Source organism: Ceratotherium simum, chromosome 5 (genome assembly GCF_057802395.1).
Source record: "Ceratotherium simum simum isolate JZ-2026a chromosome 5, ASM5780239v1, whole genome shotgun sequence".
Lineage (NCBI taxonomy): Eukaryota > Metazoa > Chordata > Mammalia > Perissodactyla > Rhinocerotidae > Ceratotherium > Ceratotherium simum.
In genome coordinates this window covers 50,576,982-50,599,443 of record NC_141904.1, presented here as the reverse complement: position 1 = coordinate 50,599,443, position 22,462 = coordinate 50,576,982, and the positions used below count along the sequence as shown (strand labels likewise).

Below are 22,462 nucleotides of genomic sequence, written 5' to 3'. Positions count from 1 at the left end.
CGCTAGAGACTCCGGGAGGAGAGTGACCTGGGGCCTCCCAGATGGGGCGCAGCTGAGGGCGCCGAGTCTAGGTCAGGCGATGTGGGGGCCACCTTAAACGAGAGGCTGGGCCGCGCCTCGTGTGTGACTGCGTGACCTAAGGAGGCCGGGGCAGGCAGCAGAAGGTGGGTCCAGAGAGCAAGCCTCGAGCCCCAGGCTGCCCAAGCTTCACAGCTAGACCGATCTACGGCCCTGGCTCCGCCCCGCATGGAGGGGCGTCCGAGGGCGGGCTGCCCCGCCCTAAATCTCGAGCTCTTCTTGCCGCCACTGCCGCCTGAGGCCAGGCCTCTTTCCTCGGCAGAAGCGTTCCCTTTAAGTCTGGCCAGGCAGTAGTCTCAACTCTCGCGGGATCCGACGCTTCGATTATCGCGAGAGGGGTATTCGGCACCCATTGGCTGTGAGGGTTGAATGTAAGATGGCGCTCAGGGAGCTGTGAGGGGAAAATCCTGTCGGTCTTAGAGCGGCGACGGCAGAACCGGGGCCCCGAGCGGTGCGGCGGGGCCGGCGGGTTGAGCGGCGGTGGCGGCGGCGGCGGCGACGTCGCCGGGTAAGGGCTCCAGTGAGGGCAGGGATGGGGCGAGGCTGCGGCCCTGAGAGCGGGCCCACCCCACACAACGGCGGGCGGGGGCGGGCGGGCCGATACCGCTGGGCCCAGGAGACCTCGGGGCTGCTCCGGAGCGGAGAACGTCCCTGGGCTCGCGCGCCCCCGCCCTTTGGGTGTGGGGGGGCGGGTCGGGGATTTAGGTGGGCGCGGCGCGCGAACGCGCTTTTGTGTTAGCGCGCGGCCGGGCCTGTGTATGCGCGCGCGCGCTTGTGGGCTTCCCGGTGCGTGTGGCCGCGACGTGCGCGTTCTCGGCCCGGATATCTCCGCTCTTGGAGTTACAGCGTGTGGGCCTGAGTGGCTTTCTGGGGCGCGCCCCCGTCCGCACCCCCCCCCCCGCTTCGGGGCGCGCGCCTTGCTGTTGGGTGGCGCCGCTGCCGCCGCGAGGGCGCGCAGGACACCCCTGCTGCGTGGAGGGGCGGCAGTGTGAGGAAGGTTGCGGGTTGGGCCCTTCCTGCTCTGGTGACGTCCCCGGACCGCCGTGGCCTAGGCCTGGGGAGAAACCAACTGGCTTTGCGGTCTGGCTTGCGGCCCCGCTCCTTTGCGAGGCAGGCGAGATTGCTCGTTCTCCTCAAAGAATGCGGCGACCTGAGGCCCATGTGCAGGGTGGGTGTTTGGGGAGGGTGCTGCCTTGCTTCTGAATCCGAGCCCTGTTGGTCTGTGAGGGCTGCGAGCCTCCTCGAGTTTCCTCACCTTGGTTTGGTGCTTTGTGCTGGGGAGGGTAGGTTAATCCTAGAAGGCTCTTCAGCGGTACTTGCTCTCATGTCATTAGAAAGTAATTCTTCCATAAGCGCAATTCCTACGCGTCACTTCTGTGCGCTGCTGAAGGGGATCCTCTTCTTTGGGTGATGGGAAAGTACTGAAGCCCTAAATGCTGCTTTAAATTCTTAAGTGCAGCCTTTTCTTCTGTGGGAGTGGGAGGGGCTTACTTGTATTCTGTTAGATTAAGGGCCCGCTGTTCCTCAGCCAGAAAGTTGCCCAGAACAAAATAGAGCAACCTGAGAATCAGTGCTTTGCCTTCTTTTGTAATTCCAAAATTCCCCAGCAGAAATTCCTAAAATTTGTCCATGTATCACTGGAGAAGTCACTTTTGATACAGGATTTCAATCCATTTCATCTTTTTTTTTTTTAGCCCCAGCTCCGTGTTCTGGTGCTGGGGGAGTTCTAGCTTTGTCCTAGAGAAATATGCACTTCTTTTTTCTAAGACAAAACATCTTCTAGTTTATGTTTTACAGTTTTGCTTCATTAAGTTTAAGGAAAGAGAAGCTAAGAGGAAGTAAAATTAGCAATCAAATTTGATAATGGTGGGGGTAGTTCTTTCTAATATACTGTATTTTATTTTAAGAACAAAGTTAAAATTTAAAAAGAGGCTGAGGATAGAAGGAACTTCTTTGTTCTGTCTTCTTCAGAATGTTACAAGTCTTAAGAACTCAGGACAAGCAGCAGAAATACATGCAACATGGTGACTGGTGAGTTAAAATCATATGCTGGAAATATGTGTGCAGTTTTTTCCTGGTAATATTGAACATTACAAATTCTGCCAATCATTCTGAGTGCTGTCTGCCAGAAACTACTAGGTGCTGGAAAATTGAAGATATGGGAGAACTGCATCTTTGAATCCATCTGCAGTTTGCTGCTTCAACACTTTTCTCCTCTTAAAATGTAAATCAGTGCAACTTTCAGATTTTAGTGTGAGGAGGCATCAGCTTGTCTAAGGACCTAAATGAAAGCAGTCAGGTTTATCTAGGATACACTTAGAATTTTAATATACCTTTCAGGCCTGTTCTGGCATATCTTCGTTTTTGACTATGTATTAAGTTTGAGATCTGCCTTTTAAATTGATGTCGGTAGATATTTTTTTGTAAGCTCATTAACTTAAGATTTACCTATTAGAAGATGTCCTACTTCCAGTCCTCTGTGATGAATAATTTTTGTGTCTCTCCATGAATCTGTGCCTTTCCAAATTCCCTTTCCACTTTATGTTGCCATTTCAAACACAAGATCAAACAGTGGTTGAAGTTTCTTGTGAATTTGAATTGTTCCAAAAAGGTAGCCAAAGTCAAGGGTTGTGGGTTGGCTGTCCTCCATCATGACAGAATCAGGGATTTCTTCCTTGAAGCTTGCATGCCTTCTTTAATGTAATCACTCAGGATTTGTCCTTGATGTGCCATACTTCTTGCTTGTCTGCTTTGTAAATGGCCACCCTTTATCTGTAATGGTCTTTTATTTATCAGCTTCAGAATGAGGTGTTACTGACCACCTGTTCTTTTCTGTTACTTTGTGTTTAGTTGCCCTGCATTTTGTTCCAGATGTTTTAAGTTCTCTCCAGGCTTCATTTAAATGCTTCATTTGTTTTTTTCCTAATTGTTACATTGGATTGTGATTTCTGATTGTGGCTGCATGAAGAAATCACAGATTAACCTCTTGCTTTGCTGAAAAGAGGAAAAGAATGGTCCTTTGGTCTCACACTTCAGGCTTGGGCAAAACTGTAGGTAGAGCTGGTGGGCTGTGTCAGAAAGTACCTTTTTTTTTTTTTTTTTGTGAGGAAGATCTGCCCTGAGCTAACATCCATGCCAGTCCTCCTCTTTTTGCTGAGGAAGACTGGCCCTGGGCTAACATCCGTGCCCATCTTCATCCACTTTATATGGGATGCCGCCACAGCATGGCTTGACAAGTGGTGGGTTGGTGCACACCCAGGATCCGAACCGGTGAACCCCGGGCCGCCGCAGCGGAGCGTGTGCACTTAACCGCTTGCGCCATTAGGCCGGCCCCAGAAAGTGCCTTTTTAAAAAAAATTGTAAAATATCTATCTGTATCTTTAAATTCAGATGATCTGTATACAATTTAGTGAAAAATTATAAAGTTAACCACTGTGTAACTACCACCTCTTCAAGAAATAGAACAATGCCACCACCTCTGAACCCTTCATGGATCCTTTCCTGGTCACAGCTTCTCAACCCCTGGAGACTATTACTGTTCTGTGTTCTGTGATAATCATGTTTTTGTGTTTCTTTGTACTTTTACCACCTTTGTATCTCTCAGCAACATAGTTTTTTTACTTTTGAATTTTATATAAATGGAATCATGCTGTATTTTGTGTCTTCTTTTAGCATTGTGTTTGTGAAACTCATCCACGTTGTGTGCAGCTGTAGTTCATTCCCATTTCTGTATCATATTCTGCTGTATGAATATACCATAATTTATTCTACTATTGATAGACATCTAGATTCTTTCAAGTTTGGGGCTATTATTAACAGTGCTACTATGGACATTCTTGTGTAAGTACCTCTGTATATGTGTGTCAGAAACACCTCGGGCTAGAATTGCTGGGTCGGGTGGAATGGGTGTTTTCAGCTTCACTAGATAATGCAAATAGTTGTGCCGATTTGTAGCCCCCCATCAATCTTTGGTAAGAATGTGAATTTAAGTTCCGGTTGCAAGTGTGGTGTCCAAAAATAGAACGATGTTGAAAATGCCCCTAAATCAGGGATTCCCTTGGTAAAGGAAGGGGGCAGATCAATGGCCCAATGGGGTAATTTCTATCACAAACCCTGTAGTGGGTTAGTATCTTTTAAGGAATAGAAAGATGTTTCCCAGTCTGCTTCTTTGAAATGACTCCTTTATGTTAATTAGGACAAATGTGACTGCAACTTTTTAAAATGGAAATTGATTTTTTTCTCATGTGAATATGTTCTACAAACCAGACTTACTAAGCTATGAGGAGCCATTGGTAGAGTAGATGTGAACCTTGAGAGGGGCCCAAGAGCATGATTGTTGGGTAAAAAGGAAGAGGCAGGCAGCTCAAATGTCTTCTCTTAGTCCATCACCTCTTAGTCCACGATGACCCACTCTGCAGAGCTGCATGGGAAGCTGGGAATACGTATCAGAGATTTGAGGGAACTCAAGAAAGGATGATTCCTGTGAGTGCTTAGGTCTTCCCTTAGTACCTAAATAAAAAAGAAAGAAATTAGCAAACAGACCTATAGAAATGTAATAGATTTGTTGCTTTGGAGTAACCTTTGTCCGTGGTACTGTCTTGTGTTCTAGTGGTAAAATAATAAAAATAATGATAACTTTCATATATTTAGAGCCTGATCTGTGTCAGTAGAAGGAAGTACAGGGGAAATAACAGTGATCCATGTGTGATTACAAGCAAAAATTTCCTGGGTCTGTTGGTGGGGGGCTGGTTTGTGTATATTGTTTTGCAAAGCAGCTATACTTTAAAGTATTCAGAAGCAAATGATTGTTTGTAGAACTTCCCCACCCCAATGAGCTCCAGAGTGTTTTCCCCTCTTTTTCCATTTCTGACTCCCAGAAATTGAGAGTATTCAACTATTACTCCAGCTTCATGTTTTTCAGAAGTATTTTAATTAATTTATTTACTGCTCCTTGCCAAGTCTTTGACTTGGAGCTAATTAAGAGTCTTGTTTCTTTTGGAGTTAGAGTAGTTTCATTAAGTTGATCCATTTCTCTTTCTCTATTACCAAGACTCAGCCTTGTGTGTCTTGTGGGCAGCATCTTGAAGAAGTTAATCTTCATTATTATGCAAACTTCTGGTGCTTGCCGGTTTTGTTTGTCTTTAAGAGTTTTAGATTTTGAAGGGAAAATCATACTATGATCAACCAGAATTGTTTGTGTGTCTGTTAACTGTTATTGCAGCAGTAGTTTAATACAAGTTGTGGAAAATACAGAAGAAATTTAAGTCCTCTTGATTCCACCACCCAGCCATAGCTACTGTTAGTATTTAGATGCATTTTTTGCCAAGTTTTTTTTTTTATGTATATAATTAATGCTGGGATATATAATTTTATTTATTTATTTATTTATTTCCCCCAAAGCCCCAGTAGACAGCTGTATGCCATAGTTGCACATCCTAGTTGCTGCATGTGGGACGCGGCCCCAGCATGGCTGGAGAAGTGGGATGCCGGTGCGCGCCCGGGATCCGAACCCGGGCCGCCAGCAGCGGACCGCGCGCACTTAACCGCTGAGCCACTGGGCCGGCCCCTAATGCTGGGATATATAAATACAAGTGTATTGGCTCCCTTTTCACATACAATGTGTTTCTGTGTCATTAAGTATTTTTTTTTTAAAAAAGCAAACAGTGTTGGGGGAGGCAAAGAATCTTTTTAAAGCTATGTTATAGAAAGATCTGCGGAATCACACTAAAAGCTTAGAAGCAGACCATCTTTTTATGAATTTGGCATATAACAACTGGCATTTCAAGTCAGTGGACAAAGGAATTTAAATAATTCAATAAATGATACAAGGACATGTTGTTTGGTCTTTGGAAAAAAGAAAATTAGGCTTTTGGACCGGCCCCGTGGCTTAGCGGTTGTGTGCGCGCACTCCGCTGCTGGCGGCCCGGGTTTGGATCCCGGGCGCGCACCGACGCACCGCTTCTCTGGCCATGCTGAGGCCGCATCCCACATACAGCAACTAGAGGGATGTGCAGCTATGACATACAACTATTTACTGGGGCTTTGGGGGAAAAAATAAATAAATAAAATTAAAAAAAAAAATAGACTTTTACCTCACATTATGCAAAATAAATTCTAAATGGATCAAAGCACTGTGTAAAAAATTACTGTAAATTTAAAAATTGTAGATGAATAATAACCTGATCTTATGGTAGGGAGGACTTTTTCTAAGCATAAACGCAAAGGAAGAAACGATCATTATTGAGAATTTGTTTAATTTGTCTCTGTTTTTCTTTGTACTCAGTGACTAGTCTAAATATTGAAATATATTTCTGAAGCTTTTTTTTTTTCTTCTAAACAGCACATCAGCAGTGTCAGGTCAAATGCTGACTTAGTGTACTTTCATTGTTGAATGTGTCAGTCTAGGTGGATACTGCCAACTGAGCAGGTTAAAAGGACAAGAAATGAAGCCATGTATGTTTTAGTCTGTATAAATGGGCAGATTGGAATGTTCTTTCAAATTGGCTTTTTCCATTAAGTTTTTAAGTTCTCCATTGAATCCGTTGTTGATATTTTTTAGCTTCCTCTGATTCACTGGTTCTCAAATGATTCTGTGGACTTGTACAGTGTCAGTGAAGAACTTGCTGGGGGCTTAGTGAAAGAAAAAAGCAATGGGAGTTGGGAAGCAATGGCTTCTGCTTGTGAAGGCCCACTGACAGTAGGCCCTAAGCTTGGAGCATTGCAGAGGGTTTTATACCTTGGAGTCTAAACTACTTAAAACACATGACTAGCTATTAACCAAAAGGTGTTCTTATCATAGAATATTTCAAGTATTTTCACAAGAATAGAGAAGAATATAATGAATGCCTGTGTATTGTTACCACACAAAATTGGGGTTCTCTTGCCCAATGCACATAAAAAGCCAATTATTACAACATCAGCTTTTGGGAAAAGAAAACAGCTTTATCACTAAATTGATCTGCAGGGAGACAGGGGGCATGTACCCTCAGATCTGTCTCCCCTATCCAGGGCTTGCAGCAAAATTTATGAGATGAAGGGCAGGGCAGTCTGAAATGCAGAGATAGATGACTGGAAGTAAGGAGAAGTGAGGTAGTTGATCTGCACAAGCGTAGTCAAGCTTCATGGCTCTTCATAGGACACATGTTCACAGAATGGTGGTATTACCATGATCTGAGGGTGGAGTTTTTAGCTCCTTGGAGTCAAAAAGGTCAGTTATTGAGCATTTGCGCAGGCCCAGTTGATGGGTTGGTGATTTCAACCAGTCTGAACTGGACAAGGGGGAACTCTTGATTACTCTGTTGATACGATGGTGTCAGTGGAACTGGTCTTAGAGGGCCCGTGGTTACAAAAGTGGCAAAAAGGAAAATGTGATTGGCAGGGGTTGGTGAGACAAGGGTGATTTAAATGCCTGAAACACACCTTTCCGAAGGGACAGATCAATGTTTAAAATGGGTAGATCAGAAGCAGAGGTCAAAGCATACTTAGCTGTTTTTACTTTTCGTTTTATACCTTCCTCTACCATTTGAACATTTTTTCTTAGAAAATGGATGTGTTACTTTTACCCTCCCTCCCAAAAAACGAAAACAACCAAAACTAGGTGGAATTCTACACTGAAAACTGAAAAAAGCTTGTTTCTAGAAAGAAAAGTTGGTGCAATTCTCCTTTATACTTAATATCAGACTGCAGGTGAGGCTTAAGCCTCCTGAATTTCTGAACCTTGAAAGCGTGAAGGTAAATAAAGTCACTGGGAAGATTCTAGGGACTGCCTTTACCAAGCAATATTTGTATGAAGGTTTTCTGTTTCTATTAACTTAATTTGCGATGTTTTGTTGTATTTGTTTGCTCACATTTATCTTGTCCCAGATTTGAGACAAAAAAGTTTTGGCTGCATCGTTCTCTATACGTTTTTTTTACTTATTTATTTTTTATTTTTTGTGAGGAAGATTAGCCCTGACCTAACATCCATTGCCAATCCTCCTCTTTTTTGCTGAGGAAGATTGGCCTTGGGCTAACATCTGTGCCCATCTTGCTCTATATATGGGATGCTGCCACGGCATGGCTTGACGAGAGGTGCATGGCATGACGAGCGGTGCGTGGCATGATGAGCCGTGCATGGTTTGACGAGCGGTGCGTTGGTCCACACCCAGGATCTGAACCTGCAAGCCTGGGGCCGCCAAGGCAGAGTGCACGAACTTAACTGCTACGCCACCAGGCTGGCTCCTCTCTATACTTTTTAAAACATTGCATTGAGCGTGGTTCCAGCACAGGCAATCTTCAGAATTCAAGCAGTTTCTCGGTATTTTATGGGAATGCAACTAATTGTTGAAGAAAATAACTTCTGAGAAATGTACATTTCAATCGACCTCTGCTGTCCTTTTATAATGGAGGTGAAAACCTGAAATATGTACCAGCATGGTAGAGAACTGGTTGATGGCTGTTCATATAATCTCTCCTTTGTCCCTTTTTGAGCAGAAGGGTATATGTAATTAGGCATTAGAGTCACATGTCATCACATGACTCATGTTCATTACATGAACTGGGTAATGTTGTTGGGTCTGTATTATAAGAAATACTTTCTTAAGAAAGAAATACCAGGGGGCTGGCCCTGTGGCGTAGCGGTTAAGCACTCGAGCTCCACTGCTGGCGGCCCCGGTTCGGATCCCGGGCATGCACCGGCGCACTGCTTGTCAGGCCATGCTGTGGTGGCGTCCCATATAAAGTGGAGGAAGATGGACAGGGATATTAGCCCAGGGCCAGTCTTCCTCAGCAAAATAAGAGGAGGATTGGCATGGATGTTAGCTCAGGGCTGATCTTCCTCAGCAAAAAAGAAAGAAAGAAATACCAGACGTGATGCTCTTAACAAAGGGAAGCTTTGACAGACATTCTGTGCTAATGTGGTGATTGATTGATTGTGGGTCACCTACACTGGAGTGGCCTGCTCTGAATATGTAACAGAAGGATGGGGTGCTTGGCCTTCATGCTCTTCTTACTCATATGTGCCTTGGACATCGTTGATAGCTTAATCTTGAAGTCTCATAGCAGACTTCCTGATTTTCTACTCTGAGGGAAGATAACTGAAAGCTCCTGCAGTAGAGAGAAGAGAGAGCTGGGCAAGGGAGATGGTCAGAAGAGAGGTGATAAAGGGACAAACGAGTTAAATTTCAGCAGACAAGAGGCCATCAGCAAGGGCTTCACCTTGTTACTCCCCTGACCTGCGCTTGCTGTTCTCTGTACACTATTGTGCTTGGGGTTTCCTGAGAAGTGGAGGCTCTCCTGAGTAGTAGCCTAGGAATTTTGATTTTAGACAGGATAAGGTGTATGTGTTGTTCTTTATTTATGGAGAAATATATTTATAATATATGCATCATCATAAAAGACTTGTTTCTAGGTCTGTTCTGTTTGAAAGCACCTGCATATAATTTGTGTACTATATTTACATAGTGCCTCACAGAAATATTGCCAGTGACAGTAAAATAATAGCAGTAATGATCATGTTTTTTCTTTGGTCTCTTACTTGCTCTGGATGTATAGGTTTTTTCCCCCAAGTTATGTACTAACCATTTACTAGGGAAAAATATAGTATTTATGGTTGTAAGTTATAGATGTTACAGGAACAAAGAGTCATAATCCTTCTTGTTCCGCACTGAATTCCAAATTCAACAAATATATATGAAGCACCTTCTATGTGTCAGCCATTCAGAGAGGACCTGGACAGAGTCTTGTCTGCCATAAGTTTAGAGTCAGGTCGAAGAGATGAGATGATTACCCACACACCATATATCTATAAGATAAGGCAAAACACCTGGGCAGTGAAAGAGAGGCTGATATTTCTACCCTGATGGCTCAAGGAAACACATCACTCTTCCAGACATTTGAGATTGACTGCGAGTCCTTTCTGGCAAAAAGGTTCACTTGGTTTATGTTATTCTCATATCCTCCTACTACTTTTGTTTTGGAGTTGGTAGGGATCAAGAGAATTATACGAAAGTAACAGTGGCAGGGCACTCAACAGTCCATAGATAGATTGCGTGGTTGTCCCCCAGGTAATTGAGAGTTACTAACCACTCCTGCAGATTAATTCTTAAGGTAAATACCCCAATGAAAAACTTGCAGAGTTCATTTCTGAGTAATTTTAGTAGTGACCTAGTTATTTAAGGCACTATTCAACTCCCTCCCCCTACTTATTTAAATAGTATCAGTTAATATTTATGTAACACTATCTATGTGTCAGGTACTTTTCTAAGTGCTTTGTATATATTTAATCCTCATGTCAACTCTGTGAGGTAAATACTATTTTATCCCCATTTTATGGACAAGAAAACTAAGGTTAACTGACTTGTCCAAGGTTACATAGTTAAGGAGAGATTGAGCTGGGATTTGAACCCAGGCAGTCTGACTCCAAAATCCATGCTCTTAACCAGTAAGCTATGCTGCAAAAGAATATGAGCAGTATATGGCAAAATGGGATTTTTTAGTGTTTCTGATGGGAGATGAGGAACACATCCCCTTTCTCTTGAGTCTTGCCACAGCTAGGTGGCATACCTGTCCCTTCACTGTAGGACATAGTTGGCAGTGGAAATAGAACATGTCAGTAGGAATCCCTGCTCCTAGCTTCCTTGGTAGTCCTCTGTGTGATGGTCACAGAGCAGTTTTGCATGTGACTTTTATCGTCCAGTCAGAGAAGATGGGATTGGCCTAGTGTTGGGTGGAGAATGTGTTTTCAGCCTGTTTCATCCAGTACTGTGACCCATGCCTTTTTTTTTGTGAGGAAGATCAGCCCTGAGCTAACATCCATGCCAATCCTCCTCTTTTTGCTGAGGAAGGACCGGCCCTGAGCTAACATCTATTGCCAATCCTCCTCTTTTTTTTCTCTTTTTCTCCCCAAAGCCCCACTAGATAGTTGTATGTCATAGTTGCACATCCTTCTAGTTGCTGTGTGTGGGACGCCGCCTCAGCATGGCCGGACAAGCGGTGTATCGGTGAGCGCCCAGGATCCGAACCCAGCCGCCAGTAGCGGAGTGCGCGCATTTAACCGCTAAGCCACGGGGCTGGCCCCCCAATGCGTGCTTTTGCTTTTTGTTTTCAGTGTGATAGTTTGATTTAAGAAATGTCTATAGGGCCGGCTCCGTGGCTTAGCGGTTAAGTGCGCGCGCTCTGATGCTGGCGGCCCGGGTTCGGATCCCGGGCGCGCCCCGAGGCACCACTTCTCCATCCAACCCGGGGCCGAGTCCCACGTACAGCAACTAGAAGGATGCGGACCTATGACGTACAACTATCTACTGGGGCTTTGGGGGGAAAAAATGAATAAATAAAATCTTTAAAAAAAAAAAAAAAAAAAAAGAAATGTCTATGGAGGGGCTGGCCCTGTGGCTTAGCGGTTAAGTGTGCGCGCGCTCCGCTGCTGGCGGCCCGGGTTCGGATCCCGGGCGTGCACCGACGCACCGCTTCTCCGGCCATGCTGAGGCCACGTCCCACATACAGCAACTAGAAGGACGTGCAGCTATGACATAGAACTATCTACTGGGGCTTTGGGGGGAGAAAAATAAATAAATAAAATTATAAAAAAAAAAAAAGAAACGTCTATGGAAACAGTTTTCAGATGCCGTTAACTGAAAAAATAAAGTGGTGTAATAAAACTTTACTTTGGATTCCCAGATATATACAACTGCCCTGAATATTCTACTCTCGTTGCAAGAGTGATTGCTCTGTGCGTTTCAAGATACAAAAACAGTAGCATAATTTTTACTTCTGTTCATTTATTTTATTTCTAGGAACCCTAAGGACTCTGCAATATGAATAATTCTCTGGAGAACACCATCTCCTTTGAAGAGTACATCCGAGTGAAGGCGCGGTCTGTCCCACAACACAGGATGAAGGAATTTCTGGACTCGTTAGCCTCTAAGGGACCAGAAGCCCTTCAGGAGTTCCAGCAGACGGCTACCACTACCATGGTGTACCAACAGGGTGGGAACTGCATTTACACAGACAGCACCGAAGTGGCCGGGTCTTTGCTTGAACTTGCCTGTCCAGTCACCACCAGTGTTCAGCCACAAACCCAGCAGGAACAGCAGATCCAGGTTCAACAGCCACAGCAGGTTCAGGTAAAAGGGAAATATTGAGGTGCATCCTATTTAATAGATTTTTTTTGCCATCAGGATTTTGGTTAGTAGGAGCATCATATCTATATACAGATGTCAGAGGTTATTTTCCTTAAGGGGAATATTCTGGTTTTTTGAAACATTTTATTTAATACAAAGATTTTGTAGTTAACACAGAGTAAAAATATTTGCATCTACTGTAAACTGAGAAGACCACAGATAATTGCCGTTTGCTTTGGAGAATTGAACGGTGTAGAAATTAAAGGTCTTCTGGGACTGGATTGGATGTGACACAGCTGTATGTGACCGAAGCTTCCCTTCTGTTTGTGTCACCCTGAGCAGATCAAGAACAGAAGGGAGCTAGTCTTGGCTCATTACTAAAAGTATGACATTTGGAACTTGTTTTAAAATGGAAGGGCAGATATATTTTATTGATCTTTATTTAGTTGTATGGTTCTATGCCTCAAATCACCTGTAGAGTTGTAGGTCTGCATTTGCTATTTATAAGCCTCAAGAAATAATGCTAGTTGATAATAAGCTTACTGAAAGAGGAGAAACTAATACATTTGCTGAGAAGGTGAAAGTTTTCCTCTTCAGGGAGGTCCTTATGTGAAACTAACAGTCTCCTCCAGTTACCAAGGCTTCTTTCTTGCTATTTTCTATTGTGGTTACATTTAATTTTGCCCTCAATGCTTTTTCCACCTCCACCGAGAATAGGAAAGGGAGTGGAACATTATGGAGAGGCAGGAGTGTGGAGAGGGTGTATGGTAAGATAGAAGGTTCGATTGTGGCCCCTTTGCCCCTCAGGAAGGCAAGTGGGTATGTTGGAAGAACATGGGCTGTGGAGTTGCATTCCTGGGTTTAAATTTGAATTGACCTCTTATTTGTTGACATGATCTTAATCTTTTTAGCCCTAATTTTTTCATCTGTCAAATAGGGATAATACTATTTAGTGAGACTGAGTTAGAGAATAGACAAGAAAGCATCTGGCACATGGAGGGATGCAGTCATTGTTTATTCCAGTCTTTGTAAGGAGGGAAGAGTACAGGAAAGGTACATAAGAGAAGGCTGACTTTTTGGTTCAAGAAATTATTCTGCTGTCGTTTATAGCTTGGACCTCCTTTTTCATAAGATTAAAATGGTTTGAGATTTGAGTTTAAAGTGTTGTTTGAGACTGTGTTCAAGATGGCTGATTGAGATCACCTGTTAACATCATCTTCTTCCTCAAATCCCTTGTAAATGAAAGAAATGTAAATATAATAATAAATCTATGAGATAGGTTCAATACGGTAGACTCATAAAACGCATATTTTCCCCATTCTAAGTGACTGAAAAGATACTTAAAAAAAAATTAATTTCAGGGCCAGCCCAGTAGCGTAATGGTTAAGATTGCACACTTCGCTTTGGTGGCCTGGGGTTCACTGGTTCAGATCCCAGTTGCGGACCTATGCACTGCTCCTCAAGCCATGCTGTAGCGGCGTCCCATATACAAAGTGGAGGAAGATGAGCGCTGATGTTAGCTCAGAGCTAATCTTCCTCAGCAGAAGGTGGAAGATTGGCAACGGATGTTAACTCAGGGTCAGTCTTCCTCACCAAAAAAAGAAAAAAAGGAATTTCTAGCAGTGCTAGAAAAAACAAGTGCTATCAAAAATGACTAAATATGAGAAATTGCTAAAAGAGAGGAAGTAGACAGAATCAGATGACAGAGGAATTCAGGTAGGAGAGAACTTTTAGGGAAGGTGGTGCAGTTCTCAGCATGCCCTAAGCTGAAAAGTGAAGAATACAAAGAGCAGAAGGGTCTCCTGGGACAGCCTCAGACCCATGGTTTGAAAGTTGACCAAGGATCTTAAAACACACACACACGTGTCTGCATACATTGTGAGTAGATACCAGGTACAGGATGAAGGCGACGCTGCTGATTGGTGGGGAAAGGGTATATTCTTTTAGTAGAGTAAGGCAGTCTGCTCCTTTTTTGGAAATAAAGTCAGATACCTCTCATAATACAAATAAGGTCCAGATTGGGTAAGAGTCAGACAAAAACAAAACAATAAAACTATTAAAAGACAGTGTAAAAAATTTTTGTAATTTTAGGTTGTGGAAAGCCTTCCTAAGGAAGAACGTAAATTCTGACAGCTTTTCTCAATCTTTTTTACCCTAAAGGAATCCTTGAAATATTTTTTAGGTCTCAGGGAACCCCTGCATAAAAATTTGTATATTTATAGCTCACCGAATGTTAGCTTGATCAGCAAGTTGGAGATATAATAATTCAATAATAATTGTCAGTGCTCTTTTGATAAGAGTCATATTTTTTTCTATGGATCTATATTTTGGCCAACTTGTCAGGCTACTTTTGTGTGGTTCCCTTCCCCACAGAGGTTATCAATTTTAATTCAAATTATTAGTGTAGGTAGAGGAAACCTCAATTTTTCCTTTTAAAAAAAATTTCCTGGGGCCCGCCTGGTGGCGTACACGTGCTCCACTTCAGTGGCCTGGGGTTCAAAGGTTGGGATCCTGGACGCAGACTGGCACACTGCTTGTCAAGCCATGCTGTGGGAGCGGCCCGTAGAGTGTAGAGGAAGATGGGCACGGATGTTAGCCCAGGGCCAGTCTTCCTCAGCAAAGAGCGGAGGATTGGCAGTGGATGTTAGCTCAGGGCTAATCTTCCTCACAAAAAAAGAAAAAAGAAAAATTTCCTACTTGTTTTTTGCCTTATTCAAGTAGTCCTAAAAATTACAAATTTCTACCATATAAATTGCTGAGATGTGGTTTGTGGTATATGTGCACGAGTAGTTTTTTTCCCCTCTCTTTAAAATTAAAAATGACCTTTTAACCAAGCTTTCTTGGACCAAAGGGTAGTTAAACCTAGCTTATCTTTCTTGAGACTAATCTTTCTTTCCTTTTCATAAATTTTAAAAAGTCTTAAGGAAAATATATTTTCATTAATAACTGGCTAAAGCCAAATGGGATTTAATTTTTCTAAAAGCTGGCTTTGTAGATTTAATTTAATTAAAGGTTGTAAATTGATATTAACTGTTACTTACATGAAAATTGACGATGTTAATAAATCTGAAGCTACCAAAATCATAAGTCAACAATATTAACAAAAATATGGCTGAAGATACAACTTTATATGACTGAAAAAACATTTTCTTTGTAAGTGACATCAGACTCAAATATAGGCCTAGCAGTTACAAAATTATTGTACACAAATGTTGATTTTTTTGATCTGTTATAGGTCTATGTATACTTACTTTAAAAGTATAATTTTTGAAACTAAAAATAGCACTTGAGGTATAAGGAGGTTAAGTCATAGTCTGATAGCTAGCATTTGCACCCAAGCTGTTTTAACTCGAGACTGTGCTCCTAAGTAGTGTTTCTAATACATAAAGAACTCTTACAAACTAGGAAAAAATAATCTAGTAGAAAAATGAGGGCCGGCCCCGTGGCTTAGCGGTTAAGTGCGCACGCTCCTCCACTGGCCACCCAGGTTCGGATCCTGGGTGCGCACCGACGCACCGCTTCTCCAGTCATGCTGAGGCCGTGTCCCACATACAGCAACTGGAAGGATGTGCAGCTATGACATACGGCTGTCTGCTGGGGCTTAGGGGGAAAAATAAATAAATAAAAATTTAAAAAAAAAGAAAAATGAACAAAGGATATAAGTAGACAGTTCATGGAAGAAGAAATACAAAGGGTGCTAATAAGCGTATCAAAAGATGCTTCATGCTATTAGTGATTATGGAATTTTAAATGAAATACCAGATTTCATTTATTAGATAGGAGAACATTTATAAAGATTTCACCCAGGGCAGCAAGGGTATGAGAAGATAAATTAGTGTAACTTTCTTGGAAGTGAATTTGGCAGTACTTGTCAAATGTTAAGTGTGCATACCTTTGGCCTTGCATTTGTGTTCACAGATACGTGTAGTATTTAAGGATATTCACTGCTGCACTGCTTATAGTAGTAACATTGGAAACAAATCACTCTTTCAGTAAGGGAAATGGGAAATAATGGCGCAATTATAGTGTATTGTCCTTTGGAGCCAGAAGAATGAGGTAGGTATATGCATATTGACAGGGTAGGATGTTTAACAGATTGTTGAGTGTCAAAACCGGTTGAGTATCACTGATTTTTAACATGTAGAATGTAGTGGTCCTTGAACAGCAGTGGTAAAGCCCACAACAGTAATTGGGCTCCCAAGTGGGGTGCTAAGGAGGAGAGCCTGAATTTTTTTATTAAACGTGAACTACTTTTGTAATGTAAAAAAATGTTGCTTGGGAATATTTTGCTTTGAACTTACGGGTATAGGGCAGTGATTCTTAACCTTTCTTCCCTATCCCAGACGTCTCCATGTCTATATTTATGTATAAAGCCCTTGTTAGATGCTTGAGTACAGCAGTGAACAAGCGAGAAAGCTCCCTGACCTTGGGGAGCATACATCATAGCTGGGAGGAAATAGATGATACATAAGATAACGAAAATCTAGATATACTATAGTGATAAATGCAAAGGAGAAAAACAAAGCAGGTTGGGGTGGCCAGGGTAAGTCTTAATGTGCTGGTGACATTTAAGACCAAAGAGAGTTGGTAAATGAGCCATGTAAATGAGCCATGTGGTTATCTGAGGAAAGAGCATTTCAAATCAGAAAGCCCTTAGCTGGTAGCCTGTTTATTTGAAAAACTGCAAACAGGCTGGTGTAACTAAGGTGCACTGAGTGAATGGATGAGACTAGAAAGGTGTGTATGACATATATGTGCACTGAAATATAGGGCTGAATGGACCTGCCTTTTCAACTCAAATGTTAAAAGGCTTTTTGCCCCATAGTATTGTGTCTCAGCCTAACCCTTTGGATAAGAATAAAAAATAATGCGTGTATTAATATTATTTGAAATTTCAGAACAATATACTACCTTGAGGACTGAGGCTGTTTGCTAGATTGCTTTTTTTTTTTAATTGTGGTCAGATTGCTTTTTTAAAATTACCCAGAGTGTTTGCTCTGGCCCCATGACTTCCTCATCTGTCCAGCCTAGAAGCACCATGTAGATTGTTGGATTTGACAAAGTAATTACATCCTTAGAGTCATTTTAGTGGATTGGTGGGAGACAAAGGTATTTGTCAAAGGTTAATTAGAAGAGTAGCTGTCTGAATAAAACTCACTGTATTCCTTTACTCTCTACTACTACCACACTCACATTTCTGGTCAGTAAATGTGTGGGTTTTTTCACACACTGACCAATTCTCCATCACTGGCTGGCTGTCCTTCAGTTCAGTTCTGACGCTATCTGCTTGGAGTTAGCATCAGATCCCACAAGTTAAGGGATCCATCCCACAAGACTGCCCCCCTCCACCCCGACACCAGTCGCAAGTCCCAGATTGTCACCTGTACTTCTGACTGAGTGGGTATAAATTGGAGTTGTCACTACCCCTCCTCGGGTTCAATAACTTGCTAAAACAGCTCACAGAACTCAGGGTAACACTTATATTTACTGGTTTATTATATAGTAAAGCGTATGATAAAGGATACAGATGAACAGCCAGATATATAGGGCGAGGTTCTGAAGGGTCCTGATTGCAGGAGCTTCTGTCCCCATAGAGTTGGGATATATCCATGCACATGGATATGTTCACCAACCCAGAAGCTCCCTGAACCCCATACTTTTTGGATTTTGTGGAAGCTACATCACGTAGGTATGATGGATTAATAACTCAATTTCTAGCCCCTCATCCCTCTCCAGATAATAGGAAGTGGGGCTGAAAGTACTAAGCTTCTGGTCATGGCTTGGTCTTTCTAGTGACCAGCCCCCATCCAGGAGTCTACCAAGAGTCACCTCATTAGAACACAAGATGCTCCTAGCACCTTTATTATCACTTAGGAAATTACGAAGGTTTTAGGACTCTGGCCAGAAACAAGAGACAAAGACTAAAATATATATTTGTTATTGTATCACAGTATCACAGTAGCATACATCTATAGGGAGGCACCTTCTGAAGACAAAAGGAAGATCTCTCATGTAAATGCCTTGACAGTGTGTACAATACTAGGAAAGGCCCAAGTTTCCTGTTGCTGACAGGTCTTCCTTAGCTAGGTGAAGTGGGTTCATTTGGAACTCCCTTTCAAGAGCCCTCTTGAGTTGGGTACTTCCTAAAGCATCCACATGGAGTTAAATGTGTGTGTCAGAGAGAAGGCCCATTGATGGTGAATCTCAGGGGTCATATTTCCCTTAGAACCCATATAATTACTTGTTTCTTTTCTGCCCTGCCTCAGGGCAGGAACTGAGGCTTCACACAAGGCTATTTGGTCAGTCTGGCCCCGCTAAATGAAGGATGCTTTGATGAAGGGGACTTCTCAGCACTTTATTGCTAGAAGTAAAGATCTCAAGGCTTCAGTGGCTCAAAGTGCAACTTCCTTATTTGTCATCCCAACTTCTGTCTCTCTTCCTCATTTTCTTCTTGTTGTTGCACATTCCCTTCATGCTGAGATGGTCCCTAATTCCTCATCACAGTTGGAATTGCTGAGAGTAAGGAGGTAATCAAGAGCCAGACTTGGCCGTTAGACAAACATGAGTTCAGTCTGCCTCTGCTACTTTAGATATGTCATTTTAGGCAAGTGGCTTAACCGTTTTGACTCGATTTTCTTATCTATGTCATGGAAATAAAAGAATTTATGTTGTAGAGTCTTTGAAGATTACATAAAATACTAAGTCCTAAGCACACTGCCTGCACGTAGTAAGCCTTCAAATAAATAATAGCTGCTGCTGCTTTCTTCTTCCTCTTCTCATTAGTGCCATTCCTACCTAGGGCCCCAGTTGCTTTTCTTTTTTTCTTTTTTTTTTTTTTTTTAATTTTTAAAGATTTTATTTATTTATTTATTCCCCACCCCCCAAAGCCCCAGTAGATAGTTGTGTGTCATAGCTGCACATCCTTCTAGTTGCTGTATGTGGGACGCGGCCTCAGCACGGCCGGAGAAGCGGTGCGTTGGTGCGCACCCGGGATCCGAACCCTGGGCCGCCAGCAGCGGAGCGTGCGCACTTAACCGCTAAGCCACGGGGCCGGCCCGCCAGTTGCTTTTCAAACATTTAAGTATCCAGACAAACATTTATAAACAGGTATTCCCACAATTTGGCAGTTTGCCATTTTTGCCTTTTTTGTGTGTGTGTGTGTGTGAGGAAGATTAGCCCTTAGCTAACATCTGTTGCCAATCCTCCTCTTTTATTTTATTTATTTATTTTTTGCTGAGAAAGATTGGTCCTGGGTTAACGTCCTTGCCTATCTTCCTCTACTTTATATGGGACGCCGCCACAGCATGGCTTGGCAAGCGGTGCGGTGGTGCGCCCCTGGGATCCGAACCTGCTAACCACGGGCCGCTGCAGCGAAGTGTGCACAGTTAACTGCTGCACCACTGGGCTGCACCCCCGCCCCCTTTTTTTTTTAAGACATATAATGTTACAGATGCAGTTCATATCTCTACTACCCCTCTGAACACCCACCCTCTCCAGGGTAAATACTATTCTAATGTTTTCAACTTGGTGTGATATTTTCTATATCCGTCTGGGTTTTGGTTTTTAGTTACAAATATCAGGCAACATTCCCCCTCCTCACCCTAGTTTACTCAGAAAAAGAATTGACTAAAAGATAGTAGTTAGCTCAGGGAATTTATGGGAGGGCCAGAGAATGGGTCTTGGAGGCTGCTCAGCCAGGAACAGGACTCAGGTCACATTGCTAGCCTGCTCTGGCAGAGACCTTCAGCCACACCCTTGGGCACACATACTCGCCCTACACAGTCTGTCATTGAGGTTTATGCCATCCTGCTCCATTTCTGCCTCATTCTTCCACTCGTACCAGAAAATGGAGGTTGTGGTTCCTGCTGCCTCATGTTGCTCCTTTCAGAGTCCAAATTTCATGCAGTGTGTCTAATTTGGGAAACCTTGGTTACATGCCTGCACTCTAGCTGCAGGAGAGTTTGGGAGAATGATTCTGGCTTCTCCTTTGGGGAGACAGCGCTCATAATATGGTGTTCTACAAACATGAGTTTGCAGCCCAAAACAGGACTAAAAGCAGCTGCTCTCTCACTGGCACTTTGTGGACTGATTGGGATCCTGATCATCACTTCGGATTGGTAGACAATTTATAGCTGCCTTTTCTGGTGCTTCATGTCCAGTCTTACCCACATTTAAATCTCTTACCTGACCACCTTTCTAAGTTCATTTGTATAATAAGAATTTGGTAATAAATGTTTAAAACTTACGTAAAGACTTGACCACTTTCAGAAGAGCGTTATTTGAACAGTGATATTCTACCAAGATCCCTGAAAGTTTTGCTGACTATTTTGTTAAAAGGCCCAGGTGAGTTTGGGTCCTAGGTGCTGATTCCTCACCTAGTGGGATCTTCTTCTGGTACACTGAGCACTATCCTCAGCAGTCCCTCCTGAATGAGACTCAGAACATCAAATAGAATGTGAGCTACATATGTTGTTCTTAATTTTCTAGTAGCCACTTTTTTAAAGGAGGGAAAAGAAAAAGGTGAAATTGATTTTTTTAAATCACATCTTATTTAACTCAGTATATTATTTCAACATACAATCAGTATAATATTATTAATGAACCATTTAATCCTTTTTTTGGTACAAATCTTTGAAATCTGGTTGTGTTTTGCACTTGTAGCACATTGTAGTTTGTACTAGCCACATTTCAAGTGATTGCTAACTACATGTAACTAATGGGTACTGTACTACTGCAGCTTTAGAGAAATGGGAGAGAAGAATTGTTTCTTCTTTCTCATGGAAATAAGAAGGTAATTTTAGAAATTGTTTATGAGGTAGAATTGGGAAGTTGACCCAACACACTCACTCAGTTTATTCTCCTTTAGATAAAATACTGTTTTTACACTTTAAGTAGCCAAAAACAAAACAAAATCAAGAAATAGTTATTAGATAGATATTTTTTTTAGCTTCAGTGATTGTTTGGAAGATGTGTTACTTCATGGTTTCTTGTTCCTTAGTTGGAGCACTTAGTCCTTATGTTGTATTGAGCTCTGGAGTACTTAGGCTCTGAATGACACTGAGGAAAAAGCAATAGATTATTCATCTGCAAACTAGTTAAGAACTTAGACAAGTGAAGGTCCAATAAAACTTCTAGACTAGTGTTTATCAAATTTTAGTGTGTATTAGAATCACCTGGAGGGTTTCTTAAAACAGAAATGGCTCCCCGTCCCTACCCTCCCTCCCTGGATTCTGATTTAGTGGTCTGGGGTTGGTTCTGAGAATTTGTATTTCTTTTTTTTTTTTTTCTCCCCAGTTTTATTGAGATATAATTGACATACAGTACTTTATGAGTTTAAGGTTTTCATCTTAATGATTTGACTTAGATACGTTGTGAAATGATTGCTGCAATAAGTTTAACGTCCATCATCTCATAGATAAAAAGAAAAACAAAAAAAACTTGTTTCCTTGTGATAAGAACTCTTAGAATTTACTCTCTTAACAACTTTCATATATAACATACAGCAGTGTTCACTATAGTCATCATGTTGTATATTACATCTCTAATACTTATACTCATCCAATTCCTCCTCCTCCTACCCCCCACCTCTGGTAACTACAAATCTAATCTCTTTTTCTATGAGTTTGGTTGGTTTTGTTTTGTTTATTTTGTTTTTAGATTCCACATATGAGTGAGATCATATAGCATTTGTCTTTCTCTGTCTGACTTATTTCACTTAGCATAATGCCCTCAAGGTCCATCCATGCTGTCACAAATGGCAAGATTTCCTCCTTTGTTATGGCTGAATAATATTCCATTGTACATATATTCCACAACTTCTTTATTCATCCATTGATGGACACTTAGATTGATTCTTTGTCTTGGTTATTGCAAATAATGCTGTTGTGAACATGGGGGTGCAGATATCTCTTCAATATAGTGTTTTTGTTTCTAGAGAATTTGCATTTCTAACAAATTCCCAGGTCGATGCTGATGCTGGTGATCTGTGGACCACATTCGGACATGCTTTCTGAAAAACTTAATTGATAATATACTCAAGAATCTGGGAAAGAAGTCATGAGAATAAAAGAAACAGTAGAATCAGCTCAGAATTGAGTTTTTTTTTTTTTTTTTTTTTTTAAGATTTTATTTATTTTATTTTTTCCCCCCAAAGCCCCAGCAGATAGTTGTATGTCATAGCTGCACATCCTTCTAGTTGCGGCACGTGGGACTCGGCCCCAGGATGGACGGAGAAGTGGTGCTTCGATGCGCACCCGGGATCCGAACCCGGGCCGCCAGCATTGCAG

At 42.3% G+C, this 22,462-nt stretch overlaps 1 protein-coding gene across 4 annotated transcripts in view; it reads left to right on the top strand.

Annotated features, from left to right (window-relative positions):
• Positions 1–378: 378 nt before the first annotated feature.
• Positions 379–22,462, top strand: part of QRICH1 (glutamine rich 1) — a 46,415-nt gene continuing 24,331 nt past the window's right edge. The window contains exons 1-3 of one of the 4 annotated variants that reach the window (XM_004419682.3): positions 379–586; positions 2,050–2,109; positions 11,850–12,179. In XM_004419682.3, coding sequence (XP_004419739.2) covers positions 11,871–12,179 — 309 coding nt within the window. In that variant the 5' untranslated portion in view covers positions 379–586; positions 2,050–2,109; positions 11,850–11,870. Of the gene's footprint in view, positions 587–1,049; positions 1,247–2,049; positions 2,110–11,849; positions 12,180–22,462 lie in introns of those variants that run through there. The other 3 variants (XM_014791893.2, XM_004419681.3, XM_014791905.2) reach the window with 3 other exon arrangements.